At 42.6% G+C, this 19,191-nt stretch overlaps 1 protein-coding gene across 1 annotated transcript; it reads left to right on the top strand.

Moving 5' to 3' along the window:
* Positions 1–13,659: 13,659 nt before the first annotated feature.
* On the top strand, positions 13,660–16,667 carry LOC115172847 (cannabinoid receptor type 1A). Its single transcript, XM_029730650.1, has 2 exons — positions 13,660–13,852; positions 15,002–16,667. Exon 2 carries the CDS (start codon positions 15,046–15,048, stop codon positions 16,441–16,443), a length of 1,398 nt encoding a protein of 465 aa, XP_029586510.1. The 5' UTR covers positions 13,660–13,852; positions 15,002–15,045; the 3' UTR covers positions 16,444–16,667.
* Positions 16,668–19,191: the final 2,524 nt, after the last annotated feature.

Genomic DNA, 19,191 nt, shown 5'->3' with positions numbered 1-19,191 from the left:
AACACTTAAAAAACACAATGTAACTCCAAGTCAATCACACTTCTGTGAAATCAAACTGTCCACTTAGGAAGCAACACTGATTTACAATACATCACATGCTGTTGTGCAAATGGAATAGACAACAGGTGGAAATTATAGGCAATTAGCAAGACAACCCCAATAAAGGACTGGTTCTGCAGGTGGGGACCACAGACCACTTCTCAGTTCCTATGCTTCCTGGCTGATGTTTCGGTCACTTTTGAATGCTGGCGGTGCTTTCACTCTAGTGGTAGCATGAGACGGAGTCTACAACCCACACAAGTGGCTCAGGTAGTGCAGCTCATCCAGGATGGCACATCAATGCGAGCTGTGGCAAGAATGTTTGCTGTGTCTGTCAGCTTAGTATCCAGAGCATGGAGGCGCTACCAGGAGACAGGCCAGTACATCAGGAGACGTGGAGGAGGCCGTACGAGGGCAACAACCCAGCAGCAGGACCACTACCTCTGCCTTTGTGCAAGGAGGAGCAGGAGAAGCACTGCCAGAGCCCTGCAAAATGACCTCCAGCAGGCCACAAATGTGCATGTGTCTGCTCAAACGGTCAGAAACAGACTCCATGAGGGTGGTATGAGGGCCCGACGTCCACAGGTGGGGGTTGTGCTTACAGCCCAACACCGTGCAGGACGTTTGGCATTTGCCAGAGAACACCAAGATTGGCAAATTCGCCACTGGCGCCCTGTGCTTTTCACAGATGAAAGCAGGTTCACACTGAGCACGTGACAGACGTGACAGAGTCTGGAGACGCCGTGGAGAACGTTCTGCTGCCTGCAACATTCTCCAGCATGACCGGTTTGGCGGTGGGTCAGTCATGGTGTGGGGTGGCATTTCTTTGGGGGGCCGCACAGCCCTCCATGTGCTCGCCAGAGGTAGCCTGACTGCCATTAGGTACCGAGATGAGATCCTCAGACCCCTTGTGAGACCATATGCAGGTGCGGTTGGCCCTGGGTTCCTCCTAATGCAAGACAATGCTAGACCTCATGTGGTTGGAGTGTGTCAGCAGTTCCTGCAAGAGGAAGGCATTGATGCTATGGACTGGCCCGCCCGTTCCCCAGACCTGAATCCAATTGAGCACATCTGGGACATCATGTCTCGCTCCATCCACCAACGCCACATTGCACCACAGACTGTCCAGGAGTTGGCGGATGCTTTAGTCCAGGTCTGGGAGGAGATCCCTCAGGAGACCTCATCAGGAGCATGCCCAGGCGTTGTAGGGAGGTCATACAGGCACGTGGGGGCCACACACACTACTGAGCCTCATTTTGACTTGTTTTAAGGACATTACATCAAAGTTGGATCAGCCTGTAGTGTGGTTTTCCACTTTAATTTTGAGTGTGATTCCAAATCCAGACCTCCATGGGTTGATAAATTGGATTTCCATTGATTATTTTTGTGTGAATTTGTTGTCAGCACATTCAACTATGTAAAGAAAAAAGTATTTAATAAGATTATTTCTTTCATTCAGATCTAGGATGTGTTGTTTAAGTGTTCCCTTTATTTTTTGAGCAGCATATAAACACCATGGGACCACGCAGCTGTCATACCGCTCAGGAAGAAGAACCGGATGGATCAGGATGGAGTGGTCCCATGGTGTTTATACTTGCATAGTATTGTTTGTACAGATGAACGTGGTACCTTCAGGTGTTTGGAAATTGCTCCCAAGGATGAACCAGACATGTGGAGGTCTACAATTTTTTTGGGGGGGGTCTTGGCTGATTTATTTTGTTTCTCCTTCCTGAGCGGTTCTGTCTCCAAGAGATGAACGTACTTTGGTGCGAAAAGTGCATATCAATACCAGAACAGCAGCAAAGGACCTTGTGAAGATGCAGGAGGAAACAGGTACAAAAGTATCTATATCCACAGTAAAACGAGTCCTATATCGACATAAGCTGAAAGGCCGCTCAGCAAGGAAGAAGACACTGCTCCAAAACCCCCATAAAAAAGCCAGACTACGGTTTGCAACTGCACATGGGGACAAAGATCGTACTTTTTGGAGAAATGTCCTCTGGTCTGATGAAACAAAAACAGAACTGTATGGCCATAATGACCATCGTTATGTTTGGAGGAAAAAGGGGGAGGCTTGCAAGCTGAAGAACACCATCCCAACGTGAAGCACGGGGGTGGCAGCATCATGTTGTGGGGGTGCTTTGCTACAGGAGGGACTGGTGCTCTTCACAAAATAGATGTCATCATGAGGAAGAAGAATTGTGGATATATTGAAGCAACGTCTCAAGACATCAGTCAGGAAGTTAAAGCTTGGTCGCAAATGGGTCTTCCAAATGGACAATGACCCCAAGCATACTTCCAAAGTTGTGTCAAAATAGCTTAAGGACAACAAAGTCAAGGTATTTGAGTGGCCATCACAAAGCCCTGACCTCAATCCCATAGAAAATTTGTGGGCAGAACTGAAAAAGTGTGTGTGAGCAAGGAGGCCTACAAACCTGACTCAGTTACACCAGCTTTGTCAGGAGGAATGGGCCAAAATTCACCCAACTTATTGTAGGAAGCTTGTGGAAGGCTACCTGAAACGTTTGACTCAAGTTAAACAATTTAAAGACAATGATAACAAATACTAATTGAGTGTATGTAAACTTCTGACCCACTGGGAATGTGATGAAAGAAAAAAAGCTGTTAATAAATCATTCTCTCTACTATTATTCTGACATTTCACATTCTTAAAATAAAGTGGTGATCCTAACTGACCTAAGACAGGGAATTTTTACTCGGTAAAGAATTGTGAAAAACTGAGTTTAAATGTATTTGGCTAAGGTGTATATGTAAACTTCCAACTTCAACTGTACCTTATTTACAGAATGTGGAAAAAGTCAAGGGGTCTGAATGCTTTCCCGAATGCACTGTATATGCAAATTAAAGCTCTTTCTACCTTCATTAGAGTGTTGTGTATATTTCAACAAGTTTTATTCAAGTTTTATTCATGTTTTATTTCAAAATGTATATTTGATGTGAAAGATGACATTAAAAAGCTGTAGGTCAAGGTCATAGTTTTCCATAGGTGGTCAAGCAGTTGCCTTTTTTATAAGTTCAAACAGTTTTTGTCTATGCTAGTGTAAATTGTCATTCCTCATCAGACACTAGGCAAAGTTTTAGAAGTGTCTCACAGCTCATCGAATGTCTCTTTCAACTGCTAGTGACAGAGTTTATGCTCTGCTGTTCACATTTCTGCCCAAAAGACTGCAAAAGTAATATATTGGGAAACAGATTTCAAAAGCAAAATAAAGGCATGTTAATTAAAAACTTCTGTTCTCTCCCAATATATTTTGTTCTTTGTGCATTATTAGTACATTCAAGGGGTTTCAAAGTCATTAAATTGATCACATTTTAGACTGACAAATTTCCACGACACACAAAATCATTAAATTATTCATATTCAGTTGATGAAAACGGTGTAAAAAGCAGACAGAGGCAAGTGATTGGACGTAAAAATTACTTTTTGTACATTATGCCAGTCAAGGCTATTTGGTTCACAGTCAATCTTTCCAACCTTACAGCTGGGTGTGGAGCTAATGAATAAATCTGAACCTGTGAATCAGTGGCCTGCAAGGCATGAAAGAAAATTACAATATGCACAAACCCTCTGGCTGTGTTTGGATTATTATATTAACTGTCGTGACCTGTGTATGCACTGAGTTTACAAAATATTAGGAACACTTTCCTAATATTAAGTTGCACCCCTCCACCCTCCCCCCACCCTTTTGCCCTCAGAACAGCCTCGATTCATTGGAGCATGGACTCTACAAGGTGTCAAAAGCGTTACACAGGGATGCTGGCCCAAAGTTGGTTCCAATGCCTCCCACAGTTGTTGGCTGGATTTCCTTCGTGTGGTGGACCATTCTTAATACACATGGGAAACGGTTGAGCGTGAAAAACCCAGCCGCATTGCAGTTCTTGACACAAACCGTTGCGCCTGGCACTTACTAACACCACGTTCAAAGGCACATACAGTACATGTTTTGTCTTGCCCATTAACCCTCTGAATGGCACACATACACAATTCATGTCTCAATTGTCTCAAGGCTTAAAAATCCTTCTTTAAACTGTCTCCTCCTCTTCATTTACACCGATTGAAGCGGATTTAGCAAGTGACATCAATAAGGGATCATAGCTTTCACCTGGATTCACCTGGTCAGTCTATGTAATGTTTTGTACACTCAGTATATATTACCTGACAGGTACAAACTGTAAGCTCAGTTTGGACGACTCCAAGGGACTTTTTGGCATTGCACTAGGTTTGCTTTAGTTTGGGTTATGATGTACAGTATTGTATGTGGCGGCAACATAGCTAGATATTTCATATGATGTGCCTCTCCGCTTACATGACACACATAGTTTGCCCTCCAACATGAAACTAGAGAGACTCAAGGCACTCTCCATTTCTCTGCTCACTGACCTGTATGCTCAGAGCGCTTTCTCTCTGGAGGAGATTCTAACAGCATGTTTCAGAACATTCCATCAACCGATCCTCTGTCGGCTCTAGCGATGTCCACAATACTGTGTCTCCTCCCTGGGCTCAGGCCCTGTCGGGAGCACTCTCGCTCTCTAAGCTGTCAGGAGTCTGGGTTACACAGAAATCTGCTACTGTTTACAGTTGTATATCTCCTGTCATCTGCTGTTTAGCCTAAAGTCTGTGACACACTTCCAGTACATGAGGGAAGAAAAACATTAAAGGAAATATTCACCCATTTTGAATGTTAATGGTTTTGGGTGGATTTTCCTTTAACTTGGCTGATTCAAAGAATGGACAGTCTGCTCAAATGGATTGTGGAGATTTTCGGCATAGTGTTACGTGTTATCATGCAGCTCGGTTGAGCAGACCAGCAATATCACCCCACTGCCAGCATTCACACTGTCTGTCAAGTCTGACACAAGCAGGGAGTGGTGCCTCACCCTGACTCAGGGTCATACATCATGAGACCAAAGGTCATTCCTGTTCTGATGGATGAGGATATAGCAACCTCCTAGAAAGGAGCTCAGGGAGGCTCTCTCACTTCATCACTGTCCCTGCTGTCAGAGCCTCATCTCTTGGGTTATTAGCTATGAGCTGAGTCCTCAGTCTGGAGCAACTTCCCATGCATCTCTCACTCACTTATGGTAGGAAATGCATCGCCGAAGTTGTCCCCACAGTGAAGGTTCACTGCTTCCCCAATCAAAAGCCCTGGATGAACACAGAGGTTGGCACTAAACTAAAGGACAGGGCTACCGTACACAGGGCTATCGCAGTCAACCCTGAGGCTATGGTTGAGGATACAAACAAGTACAAGAATTCCAGCAACGACCTCCACAGAGCCGTCAGACAAGCAAAAGGACAATATAGGATCAAGGTGGAATGAATCCTATTACACAGGCTCCAATGCCCTTTGCATGTGGTAGAGGCTATAGATTACAAAGGAAGACCCAGCTGTGATCCGCCCAACGATGCCTCTCTACCAGACGAACTCAGTGCATTTTATGCACGCTTTGACAAAAACAACACCGAGCCGTACACGAAGGCCCCCGCTGACCCAGTGGACTGGGTGAGCTGACTTTCTGAGGCCGTGAGAAAGGTTTTTAATCTGGTCAACACTCGTAAGGCCACGTAATCACTCCATGTCCCAGTCTGTAATCTCCATTTCTCAAGCTGACCACAAACTTTCCTGTTCCCAAGAACTCTAAGGCTACCTGCCACAATGACTACCGCCCTGTAGCACTCACATCTGTAATCATTAAGCGCTTTGAAAGACTCGTTATGGCACACACATTCTCCATCATCACAGACACACTAGACCCACTCCAATATGCATAATGTCCAAACAGATCCATGGACAATACAATCTCAATTGCACTCCACACTGCCCTCACCCACCTACATAATAGGAACACCTATGTGAGAACACTGTTCATTGAATACAGCTCTGCATTCAACACTATAGTCCCCTCCAATCTCATCACCAAGCTTGGGACAATGGGACTGAATACCTACCTCTACCGCTGGATCCAGGACTTCCTAAAGGGCCAACCCCAGGTGGTGAGGGTAGGCAACAGTACCTCCGCCATGCTGACTCTCAACACGGAGGCCCCACAGGGGTGTGTGCTTAGTGCCCATCCACATCAATGGGTCTGTCCACACACATGCGCACAGTCGCGAAGACTCAGGAGGTTGAAAAACTTTGGCACGGGCCCTTAAATCCTCAAAAAGTTCTACAGCTGCACCATTGAGAGCATCTTGATTCTGAGGTATTACATTTGCGCTGCCTGACGGAGCGCTTATGAGGTGAACTAGAACTAGAGCTGCCCGTGTCCTCTGTCCTCTGCGACCGCTACGACGTAAAATAGAGCCAAGCAACCAGCATAATAACGGACACTTTGGTTCATTACGTAGACCGGTCAGAATTGTGCAAGTTCTAGCAACAGCCCTGGCATCAACAATGTCTACAGGATGTTTTTTTTTAAATCCAGTTCTTTTGCTTTTCATTTAAATGTATCAAAAATCGAAGTCTATTTTCAGGTGTTTGTATTGTTGGTTTTCAGTGACATGCCTGTCCTCCTAATCTAGTCAAATCTCTGTGTGATTCACTGCATCAGGTTTCATTATACGATGTGTCATAGCTGGAGAAGTCGCCTTATTAAAGAGCTCAGCAGGTGGTTCAGTCCCAGCATGCATCGATGTTGTGGCGTTGCGCCACACTCCATCTCATCTTCCCCACTTTTTCGCAAAGTATCAGCCTGCCCACTAGTTTTATATAGTATCACATCAAGGAACATGTTTTTACACCCTCAAGCCTCCTTTGTCTGAGCTCCCCATGATGAACTGTATCAAGTGGGATCAAATAGCACTGTTTTACAGAGTGATGGCAGTGAATGTATTGATCGTTATGTAAGACACATGCCAACTAAAACTGCAGGGAGTACTTGAGACAGAAATTACTCCCACAAAATGATCATGTGTGCATGTGATCACACATTGTAAGTGGGAGCGGTTTAGTCAGATGAAAGTTTTCACTCGCTTCGTGTTACTATGGCATTGTCACGTTGCATTCATTTGCTTGTTTTTCTATGAAGATGAGAGTATATTTCTGCTACACACTTGTTACCAGGGTTGGAATGAATGGATTGAAATGGAATTGACCCCAACCCTGCTTGTTACACATACTACCCCAATGTACAGTTATAACCTGTCAAAATGTTGTGATTTGGGGACACCTCATGATGACACGAGGGGATTTACACAACGATGCACTGAGTAGATATCTGATGTTCTTCAGGGTACGTGAGATAGCAGTAATGCTGTACAGTATGACACTAATGACAGAATCACATTCTCACTGCTGGCATGTAACAACCTTTGTGCCATTTCTACCTCTCTGAGGCAAATGTGGCTTCTCCATTACTGTGGGACAAGAGAAATAGACTACTAACCTATGTAGGAAAAGCAATGATCCTTTAGCTAATTATGTTAAATAGCAATAGTACTCTTCTGCTGGTATAGGAAAAAGGGATAAGGAAACGGATATAGTGCCATGTCGCAGGGGGTTTGTACGGCACCCTCTGGGAGGCGCAGATTAATCCTAGGAATAACACAACTCTTACGCATATCGTGGTGACTATGTCACTTCAGCCAAACTGTAGGGACAAGGAATACTCCATACCTATGTGTTATGTCGAGTGAAACAACTGACAGAGAACTCCCTGTGATTTCAACTTTGTGATGCATTTATAGCTACTGAAAACATCAACCAGGAATATTTTACCTTTATTTAACTAGGCAAGTCGGTTAAGAACAAATTCTTATTTACAATGACGGCCTTTATAGAATTATAGTTTGCACAAAGTCATGACTATTATCATAATGGCATTCATTTTATCAGACAAAGCAGGCTCAGAATACTGCTCTGAGTGAAAAGCTAGAGTTGGTTGTTCAGTCCAGGGCCCACAGAAGTAGGTCACGACTGACAAACACCTCTAATTAGCCTAATGAAGCCAGTGGCTCAGGTTGAGCCACATAATTGGTCTCTGAAGTGGATGATGAGACTGGATGGTCGATCATGCGTAGGTTTTAGGGCAGAAATAATGTATGAGTGCTAGCTGGATCCTTGAAATGAGATCATTCAACCCATTGCTTGTAATTATTGCATGATAGTTGTATTACCTCATAATCTAAAAGGCATGTTTTTCTTAGGTCCAGGTCACAAAAATAACAGTATTCCTCCTCTCCCTCCTTCCTCCCTCTTCCTCCTCCTCTCCTTCCTCTCCCCCTCAATCAATCAAATGTATTAATGAAGCCCTTTTTACATCAGCCGATGTCACAAAGTGCTGTACAGAAACCCAGCCTAAAACCCCAAACAGAAAGCAATGCAGATGTAGAAGCACGCTGACTAGCAAAAACCCCATAGAAAGGCAGGAACCTAGGAAGAAACCTAGAGAGGAACCAGACTCTGGGGGGTGGCCAGTCCTCTTCTAGCTGTGCCGGGTGGAGATTATAACAGTACACGGCCAAGATGTTCAAACATTCATAGATGACCAGCAGGGTCAAATAATAATAATAATCACAGTGGTTGTAGAGGGTGAAACAGGTCAGCACCTCAGGAGCAAATGTCAGTTGGCTTTTCATAGCAGATCATTCAGAGTTAGAGACAGCAGGTGTGGTAGAGAGAGAGATATGATAAGTATACCCCCATCGTTTCAACAACTTCTTTGCCCAACTTGTTTACTCAAATTGTTTACCCATTTGCTTTCATTTGGCCAAAATTTCTCAAAGATAACAATTCTGTGGTGAAACATAACTCATGATGTGCACGCTGCTTAGGACCAAACATCACCGTCCACAGACTGTGCCCGTCTCGGTCACCTCTTCTGTCAGCCCAGGGAGATAATGTCTGTTTGGTGTGCACAGAGAGATTAATTGTAATGTGAGACCACAAAATTAATAATAACTGTTTCGCTGTGGGCTTTTAATATTGTGCATAGAAGCTCCCAGTCGCCTGTCGACATTCTCACCGTACAGATATGTAGTGGTAGGATTCTTTTCCTCCCCTTGTCCCCTGGCCTTCCACAAGCAACCTGCAACTGGAACCATTAGCCTACTAGCTAAAGACAACCGTTTTCATGGCAATAATCATCAATCATCTTTTGTTCTGTGCTGCCTATTTCCAATTGTCGTACAAAGGAAACGAGCCCAATACAAATAGGATAGCTAATGATATACATAGAATGGGTGTCAGAGGCAACATTGATGCCTTTTATATCCTCCATTGAGTCCATTGAAACAGTCCTCCTAAGGTATCCATATTTGGGCTATGAAGACAATTAAGTGTTATTTTATGTTTACGTCAACATTTTCTCATAACTAATAATAAATGGAAACATTTCCAGCTCTATCACCCTATAATCCATTTGAGACAGAAAATATCTGCAGGTACATTGAGATGGACCAAGAAAATTATGCAGGTTAACGTTTTTCCTCGTGAATATTGTTCTCGTGCCAGCTCTGCAGAGTGGTCACTAGCTGGCACAGAAACCAGAAACAGTCATAAAATCTGATTTTAAACCTAACCCTAACCACATTGCTAACCCTAATGCCTAACCTTAATCTTAAATTAAGACTAAAAAGTAATTTTACAATTTTCAGCTGGCCCATCTAATGGAAATCTTTCATTTCTGCCTCCAGGACAAGACTCATCCCCAGGGCCGGTTCCAGGCATAACCAACATAAGCGGTTGCTTAGGGCCCCCTGGCTGCTGCAAAGCCCCTGGCAGCTAGAGGTGTAACCAGGTGCAATTTCCAAATGTAGCTGTGCATCAGCAGTTTCTCTCTTGTTATGTCAGTCATTCAATAAGCTGTGTCAGCTAACAATTTTTAGATTGGTAGTTAGCTGGCTAGACTATCTAAACTTGCAGTAATCATGGCCGAATACCTACCGGGCTTGCAGGGCACATGTCCAGGGGCCCCGACCTCCAGGGGGACTCATACATTTTGTTAGTCAGCTATCATATTAACATGGCATAAGTCAGTACATAATGTGTAGAATGGCAGGAAACATCTCTTTACCCCATGTAAAAATGGGTAGAATTAGCTGTAAAACTGTTGATTGTTTTCTCTCTGCCCCATGGCAAAAAGAGTAGAATTGCTGAAAAATTGCTTTAAAACTGCAACATTTTCTCTACCTCTCCCCATGCAAAATGTGTAGAATTGTAGGAAATTAACTTAAAAATTTAATTTTTCTGTCAACTGTCAAAAGGGGCGCCACTGAAATGTTTTGGAGTGAGGTGGGGGGCCCCCAAAAGGCTAGAGCCGGCCCTGCTCATCCCAATAAATTTCCACCTGACAAATGTACTCTGCTCATTCCAATAAACTTCAACCTGCCAAATTTATGGGCAGCCACAAAATACCTGAGACGGGAAAGAGTGTTGTGCCCCTGCAAATATACAGTATCACTCACTAACACTGGAAAACAATGGAAAAGGAATACCTCACAGATCACTCAGAACTTGCACACATCAAAAACAGCACACGTCTCATATCTAACCATATCTACAACGGAGGCTATTTGTGTGGTATGATAGCTTTTCTATTGAAGAAATGGCACTTGTTGTCATGACAGCCATCTGTATGAGCCCTTTGTAATTTGGGAGCATCACAGAAAGCACTCTGTTTGTTTGAAGTCCCTCTGCATTTTGGTGCTTTTTCTTTGTTGATGACACCTCAAATGATGGCCATAATTGAGCTAGATGAAAAGACTGGCATGTTGTGTCTCATATTGTTTCATATGACGGGAGAGAGCACGTTTCATCAACACTGTTACTCCACTGTTTCTCTATGTCTAATAGGCTTATACATGAAGCAAAAAAAGACAAGCAGAAACTATAAATTAATGCATTCCTACATTCATAACACCTGACCTTTTACAGTCTAAAAATACAGAGACATGGAACAGAGGATACTTAATGGACCTGATAAAGTGTTTTAATTACATTATCATTGGTATCTGAATACAGTGTTGCCTTTGGACACATTTTATGTGCCAGTCCAAGAGTAAGTGCTGAATTCCACCTTTGCTTTGTTGGAGAGGTCACAAAATAGCATGTTATTATCACATAAAATACGTTTGTAATTTAGTGCTGGGGGTATTTGGGTTGCATGGAGGTGGAAGTAATTTTGCAGCTGCGCAACACATAGAGGAACTACTCCAGTCTCCACACATTATTTCATTATTTTTATGGGTGAAATGTGAGAAAAGGCACACAAAACACACAAATAATACTAGCAAAAATAGCCACCATAACAAAATACATAAAACCCTGTGTAAACATAGACTGGTCCAGCAGGACCTGTCTGACCATGATAGAGTCAGAGTCACTCTAATTTCCTTAATTTACTTCTTCATTGCAAAGTCCTCCTCAGACTGAATCCACATGGGGCCCGATTCCGACCCGAGTTAAGCATGCATAAATGGAACATTATTCCTTTTTTTATGCACTTTTTTCTCTATGCGTATTCTGACCTTGAACTATTCACCTGCTATTACTTTTGGGTGGAGATGGAATAAATGAAGCAGAGGCAGAGGTGTGTCTACAGATAAACCATATTCTGACCTTGACTTAATTCCCTCATAATTCCACCACCATTACACATGAGGAAACCATGAATAAAGCGGAAAAAACATCTACTTTGCTATTAATTCTATCTGAAAAACCATTCTGCATGCACTGCAATTTACCACTTGATAAGAGCTATGGATAAGAGCTAGGTAAATGAGCAATCCTTTTGGATAAGGGAATTGTAAATTATAAGTTACACTTGTTTAGATAGAATTTACCTTATAATCGCTGGAGACAACTGTGAAACCATCTATATAGCAGCATAACTGAAGCATATCAACACTGTAAGGTTTATGAAATGACATATGCAGAATTTAAATTGCATGACCTTTTAACTAGCAGTGATAGGCACTCTGGACTGTCTTAATTATAAGCTACCCTGACTGTCTCTGTTTCTTATTTCTATCATGATTCATTTTAGCCACTCTCAGCATCGACCATCAGTAGGCCTAATAACAACACATTTTCAACGGCCAATTTACTGTTAGTTCAACTTCACTTGGAATGGCCAACATTATCATTCCATTTAATTCCATTGTTTCTTTAACCTGAATATGCTTCCTCTGTAAACACAGTCACGGCCATGTGGTTGTTGCTGAGGATCATTAGTAACAGTTGATAATATAAAAAAAGACATGTAGGCTAATTAATAAATCGTTATGGAGCCTAGCGCAGACCAAGCCGCAACCCGACACATAATACAATACTTGGCTGTGTCATCACACAGTTCCATGGTTAGTGCAGGAAATAGATGAGGGTATAGCCTACACTATTCTGTCTATTTTAATTATATGTACACTAATCTTCCAACATGACCATGGGGGGTTAAATAACTGAATGTGACAAGTGAATCTAAGTGAATCAAACCACCGTAAAGGCTCTCCAAACCAGTTTTTATGATTCATAAATACTTTCCTAACCCTAAATAATCTACAAGATAACAGAGTATTTTAAAACCTACAAATTGGTGCTGAAAAGGAGACAGATATGTCTTTCTTTCATTGATCCCTACCTAATATTCTGAACCTGTTTTATTGATATATTCTATTCAGTCTGTCTTCAAAATTCAAACTAAAAAGTACACCATTTTAAAGGGATGGCTTAAGATAAATGTACTAAAAACCACATTGAAGGATAAATATGTTGACCAGCATGTGGGAGGGTTTTCAGCAGTTGAATTAAATTGATTCAGAGCGCCAAGGGAACCACGCCTGCAAAGCCCTTTATGCACCTTCATAGGGTACTGTAAGTCTGAATACCAACTACTGAGAAGTCTGTAGGAAAGGCGTGAATAAGGAAAGGCATAATTTCCTAAATTGGAATTGGGCACATGATGATGGGCAGCTGACCCTAATAACCCACTTACCAGAGACATAGCCTATTCTCTGCTATTGTCCCACTACACACCTCACCCACCTTCATTTGACACCTCTGCAGCTCCTGCTATTTCTATACACTGGCAAGATATACAAGGTATTTCATCCTATGCTACATGTGGTTCAATATATAAAAATTGGCTGGATATTGTTTAACCATTAATGGTTACCTTTCCTTCCAGGCTATTAGACATCATGCATTTCTGCCAGTCAAAATAAATGGTATTCTCTCACATCAGTGACATTTACATGCATACAATAACATACGTACATCATACATACACACACAGCCTAACCCTGGGAAGCTGGGAGGAGGTCATAATTGCTTATAGGTTGAAGTGAGAGTCTAAACTACAATAGTAATTAAAATACGTTTACGAAATAAATTATAGTGTTTAAACATTGAATAGAATAATAGTTTCGTTTTCCTGAATCACGCTGGTCGATGATGATGGGGTGTGGGTTCAAAATGATGGAGAGTCTCGTTACTGAGTGAGCGTGAATGTAGGATGCGACGCGAGCGCACTACACTGGTCCAAGGCGCTGTGGCACCTCGGAGCACGTGACACAGAAGCGCACAAAGCGAATCCTTATATATAAAAAAAAATTGCGTAGCTCAGACAGACAGACACATCGCTGTTACTATACAGGGATGCGAGGCTCATTATGACAAATTCACTCTGCTAAAAATAATTAAAAACTACTTGATACACTTTGATAAAAGCAACTGTTGACATCAATAGAATACAATTCCTGAGATTGGATTAGTGGACACATTTTCTCTTGTCTTTATGTCATAAATTAAATCTGGCATATGGACCAACGCAAATTCTTTGTGCAAAGAATATGAAGGTAAGAACTTTTTTTTATTTTTTTTTACTCAAATGGAATGCAAATGTTCCATTAATGCATAATCTATTTCTTTGTTGATTTTGCTGTAACCTTAGTGGGAGTTTATCGAGTCTAATTACTTGCTTGCAGCCTCTCCATAACCTTCCTTGTTGTTGGTCTGTTTTATTAATTCATAAATGGAACAAGGGGCATCGTCACATTGTTGTATAGCCTACATCACTACCAGTAAATGTTTTGCTTATCTATAAACATCTGCATGACAATGTTTTATCAAATATTCTCATTAGTCTACTTGTTTTTATTCATAAAAAACATATGTAGGTTATTGTAATTTTTCTTAACGAAATATACAGATCTAGTCCTATTCATGATCAAATGGCAGGGTTATGTGCCGCTTATCTATGCGTTTTACGTTTCGTTAGTCGTATGGACGGGATGCACATGGAATACATCGTCCAACGAAATGCTTACTTGCAGGTTCCCTTTCGACAATGCAACAACAATAATAAATAATAAAAGATAAGAATAAGAACAAAAGTAAATAGCTCAGTAGAATAGGATAAACATTTTAGCATACGTATAATAGACTACAGGATGGCACAAGTTATAGTCCAATATTTACTCTTGTATTGGGGATGGGGGGCAGTGTATAAACTGAGCCATATAATAAGAGTCTGAGAGAGAAAAATAGTCATGTAAAAATCTATAGATTGATTCTACAAAATCAATGCACTCTTCTCTTGAGAGAATATATCTACCTCCTTTGATGCGTCATTCATTTAATCATAATTTTTTTTAACCTAATCCTGTATTACCCCTTAATTAATAGGAAAGATTAACCTACATTGGCTACTTAATGCAATGTTTTTGTCCTGGGGGCAGCACAGAAGGTTAGATATGGGTCTCATTTGTCATTGACTGTTAATTCTCTCACTATTGTCTGAGACACATCTGCTGTAGAGTCAGCTGGCTGATACAGGGATGCCAATAATATCACCCAGCAACATTCCCATATCACCCACAGTTAAAATCCCCCACAGTTAAATACATACACATTTGCCTACCCCCACATTTGTCACAATTAAACTGACCAAATAATAGAAAGTATTAACGATTTCAAAATGTTCTTGAACTCTCTTTTCTGTCTAGACACGCATCTAATGCTACATAATTTACCAGTCAGCTGAGTAGCCATGAAGTCTGCTCTGGATGGAATAGCTGACACCACTTTCCGAACAATGACTACTGGTTTGCACTATCTTGGCTCCAACGATGTGAGCTATGATGACCCGTCCATTGATTCTGGCTTCGCCAAGACTGGATTCCACTTACAGAAGACTCACTCTGCCCCACTTAGTAACTCCTTCCCTGTACAAGTACCTGGGGACAAGGAGCTCATCTATAATGGCAACTCCATTTACCCGACCAACTTCTCTGAAATGCTTGGCAATGGGACCCGATGGGAGGGCGGGGGTTCTCTCCAATGCGGGGAGAACATTGTGGACATGGAGTGCTTCATGATTCTGACCCCCAGCCAGCAGTTAGTAGTAGCGGTTATGGCACTCACCCTGGGAACCTTCACAGTGCTGGAGAACCTTATCGTATTGTGTGTGATCCTCCACTCCCACATCCTGCGCTGTCGGCCCTCATACCACTTCATAGGAAGCCTGGCTGTGGCCGACCTTCTGGGCAGTGTCATATTTGTGTACAGTTTCTTGGACTTCCATGTGCTGCACCGGAAGGACAGCCCCAATGTGTTTCTATTTAAACTCAGTGGAGTCATCGCCTCTTTCACTGCCTCTGTGGGCAGTCTCTTTCTCACGGCCATCGACCGCTATATTTCTATCCACAGGCCGATGGCTTACAAGCGGATCGTCACCAAGAACAAGGCTGTCATTGCCTTCTGCATGATGTGGACTATCTCCATCGTCATTGCGATTCTCCCCCTACTGGGCTGGAACTGTAAGCAACTGAACTCGGCGTGCTCAGACATTTTCCCGCTCATCGACGAGAAGTACCTGATGTTCTGGATAGGGATGACCAGTGTGCTGCTTCTGTTCATCATCTACGCCTACATGTTCATCCTGTGGAAGGCCCACCACCACACTGTGCGCATGATGAGCCGCAGCTCCCAGAAGAGCATCATTGTCTACACAGCAGACGGCACCAAGGCACAGACCATGCGACCCGAGCAGACCCGCATGGACATCCGCCTGGCCAAGACCTTGGTGCTGATCCTGGTGGTCCTCATCATCTGCTGGGGCCCTGTGCTAGCCATCATGGTCTACGACCTCTTCTGGAAGATGAACAACTTTATCAAGACAGTCTTTGCCTTCTGCAGCATGCTCTGCCTGCTCAACTCCACCGTCAACCCCGTCATCTATGCACTGAGGAGTAAGGACCTGCGCCGGGCCTTCCTTAACATCTGCCGGACGTGCAGGGGAACTTCTCAACCACTGGACAACAGCGCTGAGTCCGATTGCCATAGCAGGAGCATCAAAGGCACGGCCTACAAATCCACGGCTAGCTGTGCAAACACCACTGTAAAAGTGTCCAAAGTCACCCTGTCGGTCTCCGCAGAGATGGTCTGAGAACCTGTCTGCCATCATGTGACTGTGAAGGTATTGACTGTGAAGAATGAATCTAGAATCGACACTACCCCAATTAGTGCTGCCCAGAAAGTTGGCCAACCATGAACTTTAAATTGAGCTTTGAAGTCTATGTAGCTGTAGCATAAAATAATGTGGATTATTATACTGAACAAAAATATAAATGCAACATGTAAAGTGTTGGCCCCATGTTTCATGAGCTGAAATAAAAAATCCCAGACATTTTCCATACACAAAAACCTTATTTCTCTCAAATTCTGTGCACAAATTTGTTTACATCCCTGTTAGTAAGCATTTCACCATTGCCAAGATAATCCATCCACCTGACAGGTGTGGCATATCAAGAAGCTGATTAAACAGCATGATCATAAAAGGCCACTCTAAAATGTGCAGTTTTGTCACACAACACAATGCCACAGATGTCTCAAGTTTTGAGGAAGCGTGCAATTGGTATTCTGACTGCAGGAATGTCCATCAGAGCTGTTGCCAGTAAGCTGCTTCCAACATTGTTTTAGAGAATTTGGCAGTACTTCCAACAGCCTCACAACCGCAAACCACGTGTAACCACACAAGCCCAGGACCTCCACATCCGGCTTCTTTGATGGCCACTGGCACGCTGGAGAAGTGTGCTCTTCGCGGATGAATCCCGGTTTCAACTTTACCAGGCAGATGGCAGACAGCATGTATGGCGTTGTGTGGGAGAGTGGTTTGCTGATGTCAACGTTGTGAACAGAGTGCCCCATGGTGGCGGTGGGGTTATGGTATGGGCATAACGAACACAATGGCATTTTATCGAAGGCAATTTCAATGCACAGAGATACCGTGACGAGATCCTGAGGCCCATTGTCATGCCAGTCATCATCACCTCATGTTTCAGCATGATAATGCACGGCCCCATGTCGCAAGGATCTGTACACAATTCCTGGAAGCTGAAAATGTCCCAGTTCTTCCATGGGCTACATACTCACCAGACATGTCACCCATTGAGCATATTTGGGACGCTGGAACGACAGCGTGTTCCAGTTCCCGCCAATATCCAGCAACTTTGCACAGCCATTGAAGAGGAGTGAGACAACATTCCACAGGACACAATCAACAGCCTGATAAACTCTACGCGAAGGAGATGTGTCGCTCTACATGAGGCAAATGGTGGTCACAGCAGATACTGACTGGTTTTCTGATCCACACCCCAACCTTTTTTTTAAAGCATCTGTGACCAACAGATGCATATCTGTATTCCCAGTCATGTGAAGTCCATAGATTAGGGCCTAATTTATTTATTTCAATTGACTGATTTACTTATATGACCTGTAACTTAGTAAAATCTTTGAAATTGTTGTATGTTGTATTTATATTTTTGTTCAGCGTAATTCAATGTTTTCAGAACCACTTCATTAATTTATTTTCATAGGGAAATAGTGACAATAAGCATTGTTAAACTGTACAGTTGTGTATTTAGTGTCATGCTGATCTGCCCTGACTGTATGGTTTGAGCCGTTAAAATGCTTCTAGGTGAAATTGGCTGCCCTTTCCACTGTAAATTATACTGTAAATTAATACATTGTGATGGTTTGTAGTTCTTGTCAAAAAGTATGTTTTGTGAAACTGTTTTGATTGCCTTATTTTTTGAATGATGTATAATTGAGGGTCATGTTATTCCATACAAGAGTAGATAATGTACATCTTTTCAATGATTCACATTATTTCAACTAACGGGGAGACAGATTTCGCCAAAGAAGAACCACAACCATAAAGACATGTAATGTATTAAATACGTCCCCCCCTCCATCTCTTCATATATGTTAAGTATTTTTCTGTGAATGAACATCTTAATTTCTGTTTAATTAAATAAAAATATTCAGGAAAGCACCTTGTGAACTTATCTCATGAAACTCCAGAGAGAGAAAAAACATATTGTATTTGTGTAGTTACTCATCTTATTTAAGACCAGACTAATTTAGTAATAAGCAATGTATGTATATCATGTACACAAATGCTTTCATCTGAACACATCAATAGAAAAACAATAGCCATTGTCTTCTATTGCAGCTGTACTTACAGCAAAAATGTCATCATCTACACTACATTACCAAAAGTATGTGGACAACTGCTCATCGAACATCTCATTCCAAAATCATGGGTATTAATATTTAGTTGGTCCCCCCCTCTGCTGCTATAACAGCCTCCACTAGATGTTGGAACATTCCTGAGGGGACTTGCTTCCATTCAGCCATAAGAGCATTACTGATGTTGGGCGATTAGGCATGGCTTGCAGTCGGTGTTACAATTTGTCCCAAAGGTGTTCGATGTGGTTGAGGTCAGGGCTCTGTGCAGGCCAGTCAAGCTCTTCCACACCGATCTCGACAAACCATTTCTGTATGGACCTCGATTTGTGCATGGGGGCATTGTCATGCTGAAACAGGAAAGAGCCTTCCCCAAACTGATGCCACAAAGTTGGAAGCACAGAATCGTCTAGAATTTTATTGTAGTATAAAGATTTCCCATCACTGGAACTAAGGGACCTAGCCCGAACCATGAAAAACAGCCCCAGACCATTATTCCTCTTACACCAAAATCTACAGCTGGCACTATGCATTCGGGCAGGTAGTGTTCTCCTGGCATCCGCCAAACCCAGATACATCCTTTGAACTGCCAGATGGTGAAGCATGATTCATCACTCCAGAGAACGAGAATGGGTTTCCACTGCTCCAGAGTCCAATGGCGGTGAGC

The sequence above is a fragment of the Salmo trutta genome, chromosome 33, assembly GCF_901001165.1.
Source record: "Salmo trutta chromosome 33, fSalTru1.1, whole genome shotgun sequence".
NCBI classification, from domain to species: Eukaryota; Metazoa; Chordata; class Actinopteri; order Salmoniformes; family Salmonidae; genus Salmo; species Salmo trutta.
This window is presented reverse-complemented; position numbering and strand designations above follow the sequence as displayed.

What these genes read in the sequence shown, in the direction of transcription:
- LOC115172847 (XM_029730650.1), top strand. Translation starts at nt 15,046, where the DNA reads ATGAAGTCTGCTCTGGATGGAATAGCTGACACCACTTTCCGAACAATG.